The sequence below is a fragment of the Salvelinus alpinus genome, chromosome 12 (assembly GCF_045679555.1).
Source record: "Salvelinus alpinus chromosome 12, SLU_Salpinus.1, whole genome shotgun sequence".
Lineage (NCBI taxonomy): Eukaryota > Metazoa > Chordata > Actinopteri > Salmoniformes > Salmonidae > Salvelinus > Salvelinus alpinus.
The window spans coordinates 52,818,645-52,833,533 of record NC_092097.1 but is presented as its reverse complement, the minus strand read 5'-3'; the positions used below and the strand labels follow the sequence as shown (position 1 = coordinate 52,833,533).

The window sequence follows — 14,889 nt, the reverse complement described above, 5'->3', positions numbered from 1 at the left end:
CCCCTAGTGTGGGGGTTTGTGGGGGAGCACTGGGTTTATACTCCCAGCAATGAGTCTTCCTCACCTCTCCACCATGAGAGCTGTTGTGTGGTGGGATTTATTTTTTCAAAATGGCTGCCATGGCTACACATTGGTGGTGGATGAGGTGAGCTTCCCCCTTACTATGTAAAGCGCTCTGTAAATTATTATTATTGGGGTCATGAATGTCGAGTGACTAAAGTGCAAGATCCCTGCTTTATTCTGTGGTCTATAGACTCACTAAAGGACACTACACATGAGAAAAGCAAAAAGCTTTTTTCCAAAAATGTTTTTTTTTTTTATTAAGAAATAAAAAGGTTTAATGTTTTTCTCAGTAAAACCCTGTTTTAAACACACATTTTTGCTTTACAGGTTATTTAGCGCCATAGAAATAAAAAATAAAATCTTTCAAATTGTATTTGAAAAATGTTTCTTCTTCATGGATTAAAAACATTTCCCGTTGTACATTCTTAAAAAGGATGGGCTGGTATGTAATGACATGTAATGTATGAGGCAGGAGAGTTAAATAACTTTAACATTATGTTTTCTATCTGTAGGGATCAGTAGCCTGTCTGATTATAGACAGCTAATCTCAATGGAAAAGGAGCATACGATCCAAATGGCACCCTATTCCCTATATAGGGCACTACTTTTGACCAGAGACCTATGTCAAAAGTTGTTCACTATGTAGGGAATAGGGTGCCATTTAGGATACAATGAGATTTCTCCAATCTCCAGCGATGGGACTGGGTGTCAATATCTTCACTGTAATAATGTATTCTCATTTGGTTTTTCAGTAAGCTTCTTTGATACAACACCTGTAAGGTACCTAGCTCGCTAACCACTAGCATTTTTTTTTTTTTTACAGGTATCTAGCTTGCTAACTACTAGCGGTATGTTACAGGTATCTAGCTAGCTAACTACTAGCGGTTTGTTACAGGTACCTAGCTAGAAAACTACTAGCGGTTTGTTACAGGTACCTAGCTAGCTAACTACTAGCGGTTGTTACAGGTACCTAGCTAGCTAACTACTAGCGGTTTGTTACGGGTACCTAGCTAGAAAACTACTAGCGGTTTGTTACAGGTACCTAGCTAGAAAACTACTAGCGATTTGTTACAGGTACCTAGCTAGAAAACTACTAGCGGTTTGTTACAGGTACCTAGCTAGAAAACTACTAGCGGTTTGTTACAGGTACCTAGCTAGAAAACTACTAGTGGTTTGTTACAGGTACCTAGCTAGAAAACTACTAGTGGTTTGTTACAGGTACCTAGCTAGCTAACAACTAGCGGTTTGTTTCTGTGCGACATAATACATCTTCTGTACAAACAAACAGCACTACGGTAGATAGACAGGCCTATGTTTGGCGGCAGCATCATTTCAGAATGTCACAGGCCAATTCAGACTACCAAATCAGATTTGAGATAGTCATTATAAAATGGCAGGATAACTTTTCATTGCAAATTCAGATATTTTAAAATGTGTCATATTTTTGATAAAGATGAATCAAATTCTGTGTGTTATGACAGAAAGTGATACTACTGCATTGAACGTTGTTTCTTTGTTGATATTATGGCATAAGATTTTGTGGTAGGTTTTCATTGGCCCCTGAAATTGTCGTAATTTTGTCTCTCGCATTGTTTAAGCAAGTTTATTTTTTTAAATTTCTCTCTACAAAGTTAAAAGTACCACCTATTTGAAAAACAGAGTGAAAAAATACTTATCTTTCTACGAAGTATTGCACATTACAAATTGCAGTTTTGTTGATTAACAGTAAGTTGTTAAATGACGATTCATCCTCAGGAAGTATTAGTAGCTGGAGACGGGGTGGTCATTTTACATTTTGAATACAAAAAGGCAAAAACGTGATTGGAAAACGATCAAAGTACAATAAACTAAACGTTCTGATTTTATACCCCCAGAAGAAAAAAAAATGTATTTTTATGTAATAGAATCAAAAGAATTAAGCGAAGCTTCAGTTTTCACTACATGGGGTTTCACATTTCAACATTCCATTCTAAGAAGAAATATCTTTGCATTGTGAATCATAGCGCTTCAAACCCCAACAGGCTTTTTGTTTGAATTGTTTCTGCCTCTTTGAAAAGCTGTAATAATATAATATTTAAAACTAAACTAAGATATGACGACCGATGGATAGGGAGTGTGAAAAGGCTGGAGGAAGTAGATAGTAGAAGTCAGTATATTAATCAATTACCATATGTATTATCATTACATCAGAATGTACACTGACCTAGCCGGCAGAAATCCAATAGAAATATCTGATTGAGAAGCAGTGTGCTTGTATTTTGAATGGTTCCTTGATCAATATTTACGATTTATGATCAATATTTACTGTATGGGGAGTTTACATGAATGCGTAAAGTTATTATGGCAGGTCCTTTAGGCTCCTGTCAATTCATTAGAGACACAGACTAAAGAGATGCTATATGCATTATATAGTGTGATGTTGTGCTTCTTATGTACTTGCCACTATGTCATGTCCTCTATCTATGGCCAGCGATACAACAACAGACTAAAGAGACGCTATATGCATTATATAGTGTGATGTTGTGCTTCTTATGTACTTGCCACTATGTCATGTCCTCTATCTATGGCCAGCGATACAACAACAGACTTTAAACACTAAGAATAAAGGAAAAAACTCACTTCATTACTTTAGTGCAAATAATGAATCACAGACTTGAAACACGTATGATGTAGCTACTGTATGCACTAGGATGGATGACATGTAGCAGTAGTGTCCTTCACCAGCATAGTATAGTCTAGTTTAAAATGGAGTTGGGCTGACTGTATGTATGTACACTAGACACTGTACAAGGAGGACAGGTTTGTACCTCCACAGTCAGAGCCAGGTACAGTTGCCGGCACTAAAAAGCTAGGTTGTGTTATTTATACAGACAGAACAATTGCTGCAAGGCGCTCGAGTACCTTCTAGCAAATAGTTGTGTCAAAAACCAGTATTGCAGACCGGTGCAGGATTTTGAAACCCTAACTCTTTAGCAACTGTAGATGAGATGCTCTGGACCCTGAACGCAGCCTAGTAGTGGAGCTACGTTCAGGTTCAGTTGTAATTTTACAACAAACATCGACGACAAACACACTCGACTAATCTCACTCACCACCTCCACGATATTATCGCACTATAGACATTAGTTAAGCTGAGAAGAGAGAGGGGCTAGGTTGATCTAGATACAAACATGACGTAGTCAAATGTTACTGCTCAAAACATGACACACATTTAGTTCTTACGGTTTTATACAACCCTTTCTTTTGTATTATGTATTTTCTTCTCTTTAAAAAAAAAAAAGATTCCTAAAATAGAGACGACCGCTTATAGTTCTACAGGAAAGAAGAAGTAAAATGGACCATGTACTGATTCTGCTTGCTCCAAGTGGCTTGGAAATCTACATTTCCTTCTAACTACATTAATCGTAATAACAGTAATATTAATAACAATAGTTGAATAAAAAATATTAAAAACATAGACAGGAAACCAATATTGTAACTTCCTCTGTAGAAAACAAAACAAAAAGAAGACTCCTAGTGCAGATACATAGCAATGTAAACCTGGTCCTATAACTAGTTTAGTGATAATATAGTATAATAACATAGAAAGCGGGTCATTTTTTTTCAATTCGTTCCTCTCACAGAGAGCGCTCACATCATAGTTTCTACAATAGTGTGGGTGGGCTTGATCAGGCCGTTGTTCCCGTTAGGGTCCAGGGGGTAGGCCAGCTCGGCAGACATGCCCTTGGGACGGTGGTCGACTGGACGAGAGCTTGCACCTCCCAGCGGAGCTGCCACAGCCTTGATCCTCTGGGTGGAGACAAAAAGAAGAGCTCTGTTTAATTCCACTAAATACCAATATACTGTACAAGTATGAGTATATGACAGCAAGTGTACCTGTTACAGATGGATCAACTTGAAAAATGACCTCTAGACTCACCGACTTCTACTGGCTTAATCACAACTTTGTTGGGAGGTCCAGTATATCAGTCAGAGGTCAAGATGAAGCTTCTGAACTACATGAAGTCCCTTGGGGTAGGAGCTAGGGTGTAGGGTCTAGAACCTAGGGGTAGGAGCTAGGGCTTAGGGTGTAGGGTCTAGAACCTAGGGGTAGGAGCTAGGGCTTAGGATGTAGTGTCTAGAAACGATGGGGCTTGGGGGCTAGGGCTTAGGGTGTAGGGTCTAGAACCTAGGGGTAGGAGCTAGGGCTTAGGGTGTAGGGTCTAGAACATAGGGGTAGGGGCTAGTGCTTAGGGTGTAGGGTCTAGAAACGAGGGGCTTGGGGGCTAGGGCTTAGGGTGTAGTGTCTAGAACCAAGGGGCTTGGGGGCTAGGGCTTAGGATGTAGTGTCTAGAAACGAGGGGCTTGGGGCTAGGGCTTAGGGTGTAGGGTCTAGAACATAGGGGTAGGGGCTAGTGCTTAGGGTGTAGTGTCTAGAACCAAGGGGCTTGGGGGCTTAGGGTGTAGGGTCTAGAACCAAGGGGCTTGGGGGCTAGGGCTTAGGGTGTAGTGTCTAGAACCAAGGGGCTTGGGCTTAGGGTGTACAGTCTAGAACCAAGGGGCTTGGGGGCTAGGGCTTAGGGTGTAGTGTCTAGAACCAAGGGGCTTGGGGGCTAGGGCTTAGGGTGTAGGGTCTAGAACCAAGGGGCTAGGGCTTAGGGTGTAGTGTCTAGAACCAAGGGGCTTGGGGGCTAGGGCTTAGGGTGTAGTGTCTAGAACCAAGGGGCTTGAGGGCTAGGGCTTAGGGTGTAGTGTCTAGAACCAAGGGGCTTGGGGGCTAGGGCTTAGGGTGTAGTGTCTAGAACCAAGGGGCTTGGGGGCTAGGGCTTAGGGTGTAGTGTCTAGAACCAAGGGGCTTGGGGGCTAGGGTTATAAGAGTTGTGTACTAACCTCTATGAGTGGTCCATCGGACTGGATGATCTTGATGACCACCACCATAGGAATACAGATCATAGAAGCCAGGGCCAGAGTCCAGCCCACACCGATGGACCAGTCGGGGTACTCGTAAACCTTGTTGTACGTCAAAGGTTTGTATTTGACCAAGGAGAAGACGAAGCAACCCTGGAGGCAGAGAGAAAACACCAATGGAGGGTAAATGTATTAATGCTAACTCACATTCTCCTATGTCTGACAATGAGGAAACGGTTTGGCGTTCTTGTACATTTGCAGTGCCAACTTGCACTAGCTAACTATCTGTTTCAAAACAAGGGATCTACCTGAAAACTTCCTTGTTCTCAGTAAAACAATACTTGATGCTTGAATTATTATTTTTTTAATGACGCAAACCGAGTCTTTCAATTCATTCAGACAAACACCTATTGTTTCATGAACATTTTGGAAAACAAATTCAAATGAAAACAATTATTGACATAATCGATAATAGCGTTACAGCCATATACGATTATGGCGTCTAAAATTATAATAATATCAGAGCTGGTAGTAATTGACATCCACATAGTCTCCTCAAATTCTCCTTAGTCCCTCTCATTCTCCTTGAGATCTCCTTAATCTCTCCTTAGTCCGTCCCAAGAGAACAAATAGCACTATGTTTCCTGGCTGTTAAGACACAGGAGATTCAACAAGATTAAACAGGATTAGCCTCCGGACGGAGCAAAGCACCACATTTCCCAAATGCCTCAACAGTTTTAATCCAGCAATCACACACAGCATGGGACGCCGGGCCAACGGTTACCCTTTAACCCCCAGGGAGGCAGGGCCAACGGTTACCCTTTAACCTCCAGGGAGGCAGGGCCAACGGTTACCCTTTAACCTCCAGGGAGGCAGGGCCAACGGTTACCCTTTAACCTCCAGGGATGCTGGGCCAACGGTTACCCTTTAACCTCCAGGGATGCTGGGCCAACGGTTACCCTTTAACCTCCAGGGAGGCAGGGCCAACGGTTCGTCTTTAACTACCAGTGAGGCAGAGCCAACGGTTACCCTTTAACCTCCAGGGAGGCAGGGCCAACGGTTACCCTTTAACCTTTAACCACCAGGGAGGCAGGGCAACCGGTTAACCTTTAACCTCCAGGGATGCAGGACCACCGGTTACCCTTTAACCAGCAGGGAGGCAGGGCCACCGGTTAATCTTTAACCAGCAGGGAGGCAGGGCCACCGGTTAACCTTTAACCACCAGGGCCAAACAGGAGGGGATGTGATCTTATAGAGCCTGGCCACTTTTGTTAAGCAAACTATCATAGGACCCCTCCCCCACCTCAAAATCTAGGACCCCCCCACCTCAAAATCTAGGACCCCCCCACCTCAAAATCTAGGATCCCCCACCTCAAAATCTAGGATCCCCCCACCTCAAAATCTAGGATCCCCCCCACCTCAAAATCTAGGACCCCCCCACCTCAAAATCTAGGACCCCTCCCCCACCTCAAAGTCTAGGATCCCCCCACCTCAATCTAGGACCCCCCCACCTCAAAATCTAGGACCCCCCCACCTCAAAATCTAGGACCCCTCCCCCACCTCAAAATTTTAGGACCCCTCCCCCACCTCAAAATCTAGGACCCCCCCACCTCAAAATCTAGGACCCCCCCCACCTCAAAATCTAGGACCCCCCCACCTCAAAATCTAGGACCCCCCCACCTCAAAATATAGGATCCCCCCCACCTCAAAATCTAGGATCCCCCCCCACCTCAAAATCTAGGATCCCACCACCTCAAAATCTAGGACCCCCCCACCTCAAAATCGAGGACCCCCCCACCTCAAAATCTAGGACCCCCCCACCTCAAAATCTAGGATCCCCCCACCTCAAAATCTAGGATCCCCCCACCTCAAAATCTAGGACGCCCCCACCTCAAAATCTAGGACCCCCCCACCTCAAAATCTAGGACCCCCCCACCTCAAAATCTAGGATCCCCCCACCTCAAAATCTAGGATCCCCCCACCTCAAAATCTAGGACCCCCCCACCTCAAAATCTAGGACGCCCCCACCTCAAAATCTAGGACCCCCCCACCTCAAAATCTAGGATCCCCCCACCTCAAAATCTAGGATCCCCCCACCTCAAAATCTAGGACCCTACCTCCCAAATCTAGGACCCTACCTCCCAAATCTAGGACCCTACATCCCAAATCTAGGACCCTACCTCACAAATCTAGGACCCTACCTCCCAAATCTAGGACCCTACCCCTAGCTCCGATGGGAATGAATCCACTGTCTGTCTGTCTATCTATCTATCTATCTATCTATCTATCTATCTATCTGTCTGTCTGTCTGTCTGTCTGTCTGTCTGTCTGTCTGTCTGTCTGTCTGTCTGTCTGTCTGTCTGTCTGTCTGTCTGTCTCTATCTCTTCTCTCCTCTCTTTTAGCAGGCAGATGGCCATTCCATCTTGGGTTCAGTGTTGTTGAACTTACTGAGTCAATTGTGGATTTTCACAGCAAATCCAGCGGATGGACGTACGGACACGCAAACACACATACACACACACTGCTGTTGTAGTAGTATAATGTTTGAGTGGGGGGAGGAAGGGATGACAGATGTTTATATCACTCTCTATCCTTTTCTGTAGGAGGCAGCATCCCAAATGGCACCCTATTCCATATGTAGTGCACTTATTTTTGACTAGGGCCTATAGGTTACGTTATACAGAATAAAAATACAGCAAGGGTACCATTTGAGACTAAGTGAATATGAATGAACATAGACTCACCACACAAAGAAGAGGTGTGATAAAAGACCAGCTCCATTTCATCCAGGGATTTGGTCTGTAGCCAATCATGTCTTCAATCGCATCATAGAAATTATCAACGCCTGATAGGAGGAGAGAAAAAAAAAATTGAGCATTTTGTCAGATTGATGTAAATGGGGCCCTATATTCCTTTTATAGTGCACTACTTTTAGACCAGGGCCTATAGTAGGGCTGTGGTCAAAAAGAAGTCCACTATAGGGACTATAGAGTACCATTTCTGATGTAAACAGTATTCTATCTCGTGTTTCTCTTTATACTGGGACACGGCCTGTCTAGGTCTAGATGTATTTTGGACGGTGTCCGGCGACATAATGCAACAATAAATGGAGACAGAACTGTAACATCTCTATACAGCTGGAGTAGTTGTGAATGTATTTCACTAACGGAGCCCGAGGACATTTAAGGACCACAGCTCCTATACAGACACACACACACACAGAGCATTATATTCCAGAGTAGACGTACCATAAACCCAGGCTACAGCAATACATTCAAAGAATGCAACCCACAAAAGGCACACACCGCTGGCTGCATAGTAGTCAAAGAGTTGAAACACATACATGCCACCCTGTGGGAGAGAGAAACAGGCAGGATTTAGTGCTTGGCTCATGTGTGAATGTAGGATTCAATGCATAGATTTACAACAACAAAAAAAGGGTTCCAAAAGGGTTCTTCGGCTGTCCCCATAGGAGAACCCTTCTGTGTAAAGGGTTCCACATTGAACACAAAAGGGTTCTCCTCGGAACCAAAACGGGTTCTTCAAAAGGTTTCTCCTATGTGGACAGCTGAAGAACCATTTTAGGTTCTACATAGCACCTCATTTTTCTAAGAGTGTAGTAGTGGGAGAATAACCTATAGCATCCCAAATAGCACCCTGTTCCCTACATAGTGCAGTACTTTTTACCATAGCCCTATGGGCCCTGGTCAAAAGTAGTGCACTTTATATAATAAGGAATAGGGTGCCATTTGTGATGCAGACATGTTCCGACACAATAGCCCAACGGAACCTTGAGCCGTCCCGAGTTCCAACTCTCAACAGAGCACTCAGTCAGAGAGGCAACGTGAGATTGTGATGTCATGACTCTCAAGAGAGCACTCAGTCAGAGAGGCAAAGGCAACGTGAGATTGTGATGTCATGACTCTCAACAGAGCACTCAGTCAGAGAGGCAACGTGAGATTGTGATGTCATGACTCTCAACAGAGCACTCAGTCAGAGAGGCAACGTGAGATTGTGATGTCATGACTCTCAACAGAGCACTCAGTCAGAGAGGCAACGTGAGATTGTGATGTCATGACTCTCAACAGAGCACTCAGTCAGAGAGGCAACGTGAGATTGTGATGTCATGACTCTCAACAGAGCACTCAGTCAGAGAGGCAACATGAGACTGTGATGTCATGACTCTCAACAGAGCACTCAGTCAGAGAGGCAACATGAGATTGTGATGTCATGACTCTCAACAGAGCACTCAGTCAGAGGCAACATGAGATTGTGATGTCATGACTCTCAACAGAGCACTCAGTCAGAGAGGCAACATGAGATTGTGATGTCATGGAAAAAGAACAGGCTACTGTGGTCGAAATTACATAAAGCATTAAGTCCCCGACTCCCTGGCTGTCTAAGTGGCTTAGTGGGGTAGGATTAGGGAGTAGGGACTGAGGTGGGTTTGGTCTTTCTGAGGGTCATCCCATGCTTCTTTCTATATTATGAGGCTGAGAGGCAGGGACACAGCACAGTATAGCTAGCTAGCAATATTTATTTGTATTTATTTTTTACAGCCCATGATGCCCTGGTTTGAGATGAGCTTCCCAAAAAGTGATTGACAGTTCAGTAGGGTTTCTCAGAGTGGAGATAAAAGAGAGCGAGGTGTATGTGTGAGCCAAATATTTCTCTAAATAGACCATACAGTAGGCTACTGGGAAGCTCGGGCCACACCAGCATATTTGGAGTGGTGCTATTGTGAGGTACTGGCATGAGAAGATAGGAAAATAGAAAGTGGAACTGTATGTATGGGACTCTTGTTTCTGGGGGAATTTGAGGTTTAAAAGCTCCACAAGACCATTTTCTATTCAAGGGCGGTGGGAACCACTGTAGCTATATTGTCTACATTGCCTTCAGAAAGCATTCACTTCCCTTGACTTTTTTCCACATTCTATTGTGTTACAACATGAATTTAAAATGGATTACATTTATATTTTTTTGTCACTGGCCTACACACAATACCCCATACTGTCAAAGTGGAATTATGTTCTTCAAAATGTGTACTAATTAATTAAAAATGAACAGATGAAATGTCTTGAGTCAATAAGTATTCAACCACTTTCTTATGGCAAGTCTAAATAAGTTCAGGAGTAAAAAATGTGCTCAACAAGTCACATAATAAGTTGCATGGGCTCACTCTAGGTGCAAATTATTGTGTTTAACATGATTTTTTAATGACTACCTCATCTCTGTACCCCTAACATACAATTATCTGTAAGGTCCCTCAGTCGAGCAGTGAATTTCAAACACAGATTCAACCACAAAGACCAGGGAGGTTTTCCAACGCATCGCAAAGATCTACCTGTTGGTAGATTGGAAAAAATTCAAAAGCAGACTTTGAATATTCCTTTGAGCATGGTGAAGTTATTAATTACACGTTGGATGGTGGATCAATACACCCAGTCACTACAAAGATACAGGCGTCCTTCCTAACTCAGTTGCCGGAGAAGAAGGAAACCGCTCAGGGATCTCACCATGAGGCCAATGGTGACTTTAAAACAGATACAGTTCATTGGCTGTGACATGAGAAAACTGAGGATGGATCAACAACATTGTAGTTACTCCACAATACTAAACTAATTGATCTTGTTTGCAATAAGGCACTAAAGTAATACTGCAAAATATGTGGCAAAGAAATTAACTTTATGTTTGGGGTAAATCCAACACAACACATCACTGAGTACCATTCTTCATATTTTCAAGCATAGTGGTGGCTGCATCATGTTATGGGTATGATTGTAATCATTAAGGACTGGGGAGGGATGGTACCAGATTTCCTCTAGAAGTGACGCTTGGCATTCAGGCCAAAGAGTTCAATCTTGGTTTCATCAGACTGAGAGTCTTTAGGTGCCTTTTGTCAAACTCTAAGCAGGCTGTCGTGTGCCTTTTACTGAGGAATGAATTCCGTCTGGCAACTCTACTATAAAGGCCTGATTGGTGGAATGCTGCAGAGATATTTGTCCTTCTTGAAGGTTCTCCCATCTCCACAGACGAACTCTGGTGCTCTGTCAGACTAACCATCAGGTTCTTGGTCACCTCCCTGACCAAGGCCCTTCTCCCCCGATTGCTCAGTTTGGCCGGGCGGCCAGATCTAGGAAGAGTCTTGGTGGTTCCAAACTTCTTCCATTTAAGAATGATGGAGGATCTTGGGGATCTTCAATGCTGCAGAAATATTTTGGTACCCTTCCCCAGAACTGTGCCTCGACACAATCCTGTCTCGGAGCTCTACGGATAATTCCTTCGACCTCATGGCTTGGTTTTTGTACTGTCAACTGTGGGACCTTATATAGACAGGTGTGTGCCTTTCCAAATCATGTCCAATCAATTGAATTTACTACAGGTAGACTCCAATCAAGTTGTAGAGACATCTCAAGGTTGATCAATAGAAACAGGATGCACCTGAACTCAATTTCAACTCTCATAGCAAAGGGTCTGAATACTTATGTAAATAAGATATTTTTGTTTTTAATTTTTTATACATTTATAAAAATGTTTAAAAACATGTTTTCACTTTGTCATTATGGGGGTATTGTGTGTAGATTGCTGAGGATTTATTTTATTTAATCAATTTTAGAATAAGGCTGTAACGTAACAAAATGTGGAAAAAGTCAAGGGGTCTGAATACTTTCCGAATGCACTGTACATCATACTCATTAGGGTGTCGCTTAATTTTAGTAAGAGAATGTTATATTCATTAGGGTGTCGCTTAATTTTAGTAAGATAATGTTATATTCATTAGGGTGTCGCTTAATTTTAGTAAGATAATGTTATATTCATTAGGGTGTCGCTTAATTTTAGTAAGATAATGTTATATTCATTAGGGTGTCGCTTAATTTTAGTAAGATAATGTTATATTCATTAGGGTGTCGCTTAATTTTAGTAAGATAATGTTATATTCATTAGGGTGTCACTTAATTTTAGTAAGATAATGTTATATTCATTAGGGTGTCACTAAGGTTCAGGACTGGGCTGGACACTTGTGATACTGTATCTTACATAGGAAAGTACATTAACTAGAACTTATTTAAGTAACATTACGGCCATATGATATCAGTGTAAAAAGTTCAAGTTTACTCCCAGAAGATAGTACTTAACCTAGTAACCATGGTAAGTCCCAGAAGATAGTACTTAACCTAGTAACCATGGTAAGTCCCAGAAGATAGTACTTAACCTAGTAACCATGGTAAGTCCAGGAGGTAAGTACTTAACCTAGTAACCATGGTAAGTCCCAGAAGATAGTACTTAACCTAGTAACCATGGTAAGTCCCAGAAGATAGTACTTACCCTAGTAACCATGGTAAGTCCAGGAGGTAAGTACTTAACCTAGTAACCATGGTAAGTCCCAGAAGATAGTACTTACCCTAGTAACCATGGTAAGTCCCAGAAGATAGCTTATGGAGCACACTGTAGCTATAAAAAGTTCCCGACGGTAACCCTTCCTTAGGAAGGAGGGATACAGATCCACCAAGGAGGTGATCTGTCCTTCCACTTCCACAAACTGGGGACAGAAAGACACAGAGACAAGAGATGGGAGTAGTGATGCATACAGTAGGCCAGATAGGCTAACATTGTTGTATGGACGTAGTCCTGTGTGGCTCAGTCCGTAAAACATGACTCTTGCAACGACAAAGGTTGTGGGTTTGATTCCCGCTGGCGTAACGCATATGTAAACATGCACACATGACTACGTCACTTAGGATAAAAGTGTCTGCTAAATGACTTATATAGAGGCATTTATCCAGAGTGACAGCCAGCCAGCCAGTCATTCAAGTCAGCCAGCCAGTCGACCAATCAGCCAGTTAAATTATACCATCGCATGTGCGATCTAGTCTCATATTACTTCCAATCCTTGTTTTCTCACTTGCTTGGCAGTGAGAAAGCCTGGAAATGGAGATGCTGTATCTAGCTAGGTCATAGTAATGGTATGACTGTCTATGGATGCTAGCATTTAGCTGTAGTAATAGTACGACTGTCTATGGATGCTAGCATTGAGCTGCAGTAATGGTACGACTGTCTAGCATTTAGCTGTAGTAATGGTACAACTGTCTATGGTTGCTAGTATTTAGCTGTAGTAATGGTACGACTGTCTAGCATTTAGCTGTAAATCAAATCAAATCAAATCAAATTTATTAGTCACATACACATGGTTAGCAGATGTTAATGCGAGTGTAGCGAAATGCTTGTGCTTCTAGTTCCGACAATGCAGTAATAACAACAAGTAATCTAACCTAACAATTCCGCAACTACTACCTTATACACGCAAGTGTAAAGGGATAAAGAATATGTACATAAAGATATATGAATGAGTGATGGTACAGACGGCATAGGCAAGGTGCAGTAGATGGTATAGAGTACGGTATATACCTATGAGATGAGTACTGTAGGGTATGTAAACATAAAGTGGCATAGTTTAAAGTGGCTAGTGGTCCATGTATTACATAAGATGGCAAGATGCAGTAGATGATATAGAGTACAGTATATACATATACATAAGAGATGTGTAATGTAGGGTATGTAAACATTATATTAGGTGGCATTGTTTAAAGTGGCTGGTGGTGCATTTTTACATAATTTCCATCAATTCCCATTTTTAAGGTGGCTGGAGCTGAGTCAGTTTGTTGGCAGCGGCCGCTAAATGTTAGTGGTGGCTGTTTAACAGTCTGATGGCCTTGAGATAGAAGCTGTTTTTCAGTCTCTCGGTCCCTGCTTGGATGCACCTGTACTGACCTCGCCTTCTGGATGATAGCGGGGTGAACAGGTAGTGGCTTGGGTGGTTGTTGTCCTTGATGATCTTTATGGCCTTCCTGTGACATCGGGTGGTGTAGGTGTCCTGGAGGGCAGGTAGTTTGCCCCGGGTGATGCGTTCTGCCGACCTCACTACCCTCTGGAGAGCCTTACGGTTGTGTGCGGAGCAGTTGCCGTACCAGGCGGTGATACAGCCCGACAGGATGCTCTCGATTGTGCATCTGTAGAAGTTTGTGAGTGCTTTTGGTGACAAGCCGAATTTCTTCAGCCTCCTGAGGTTGAAGAGGCGCTGCTGCGCCTTCTTCACAACGCTGTCTGTGTGGGTGGACCAATTCAGTTTGTCCGTGATGTGTACACCGAGGAACTTAAAACTTTCCACCTTCTCCACTACTGACCCGTCGATGTGGATAGGGGGGAGCTCCCTCTGCTGTTTCCTGAAGTCCACAATCATCTCCTTTGTTTTGTTGACGTTGAGTGTGAGGTTATTTTCCTGACACCACACTCCGAGGGCCCTCACCTCCTCCCTGTAGGCCGTCTCGTCGTTGTTGGTAATCAAGCCTACCACTGTAGTGTCGTCCGCAAACTTGATGATTGAGTTGGAGGCGTGCATGGCCACGCAGTCGTGGGTGAACAGGGAGTACAGGAGAGGGCTCAGAACGCACCCTTGTGGGGCCCCAGTGTTGAGGATCAGCGGGGTGGAGATGTTGTTACCTACCCTCACCACCTGGGGGCGGCCCGTCAGGAAGTCCAGGACCCAGTTGCACAGGGCGGGGTCGAGGCCCAGGGTCTCGAGCTTGATGACGAGTTTGGAGGGTACTATGGTGTTAAATGCTGAGCTGTAGTCGATGAACAGCATTCTCACATAGGTATTCCTCTTGTCCAGATGGGTTAGGGCAGTGTGCAGTGTGGTTGCGATTGCGTCGTCTGTGGACCTATTGGGTCGGTAAGCAAATTGGAGTGGGTCTAGGGTGTCCGGTAGGGTGGAGGTGATATGGTCCTTGACTAGTCTCTCAAAGCACTTCATGATGACGGAAGTGAGTGCTACGGGGCGGTAGTCGTTTAGCTCAGTTACCTTAGCTTTCTTGGGAACAGGAACAATGGTGGCCCTCTTGAAGCATGTGGGAACAGCAGACTGGGCTAAGGATTGATTG

The 14,889-nt window shown here is 43.5% G+C and overlaps 1 protein-coding gene across 3 annotated transcripts in view; it reads right to left on the bottom strand.

The window, feature by feature from the left end:
• Nucleotides 1–292: 292 nt before the first annotated feature.
• The window catches only part of LOC139536347 (sodium- and chloride-dependent taurine transporter-like), a 39,439-nt gene continuing 24,842 nt past the window's right edge, over nucleotides 293–14,889 (bottom strand). The window contains exons 10-15 of one of the 3 annotated variants that reach the window (XR_011667292.1): nucleotides 12,354–12,491; nucleotides 8,200–8,302; nucleotides 7,696–7,796; nucleotides 4,933–5,103; nucleotides 1,034–3,852; nucleotides 293–998 (exon numbers count right to left, since the gene is read on the bottom strand). Coding sequence is in view for 2 of the 3 variants with exons in the window: in XM_071336809.1 (XP_071192910.1) it covers nucleotides 3,694–3,852; nucleotides 4,933–5,103; nucleotides 7,696–7,796; nucleotides 8,200–8,302; nucleotides 12,354–12,491 (672 nt within the window). In the remaining variant the exon portion in view is untranslated. Of the gene's footprint in view, nucleotides 3,853–4,932; nucleotides 5,104–7,695; nucleotides 7,797–8,199; nucleotides 8,303–12,353; nucleotides 12,492–14,889 lie in introns of all 3 variants that reach the window. The other 2 variants (XM_071336809.1, XM_071336810.1) reach the window with 2 other exon arrangements.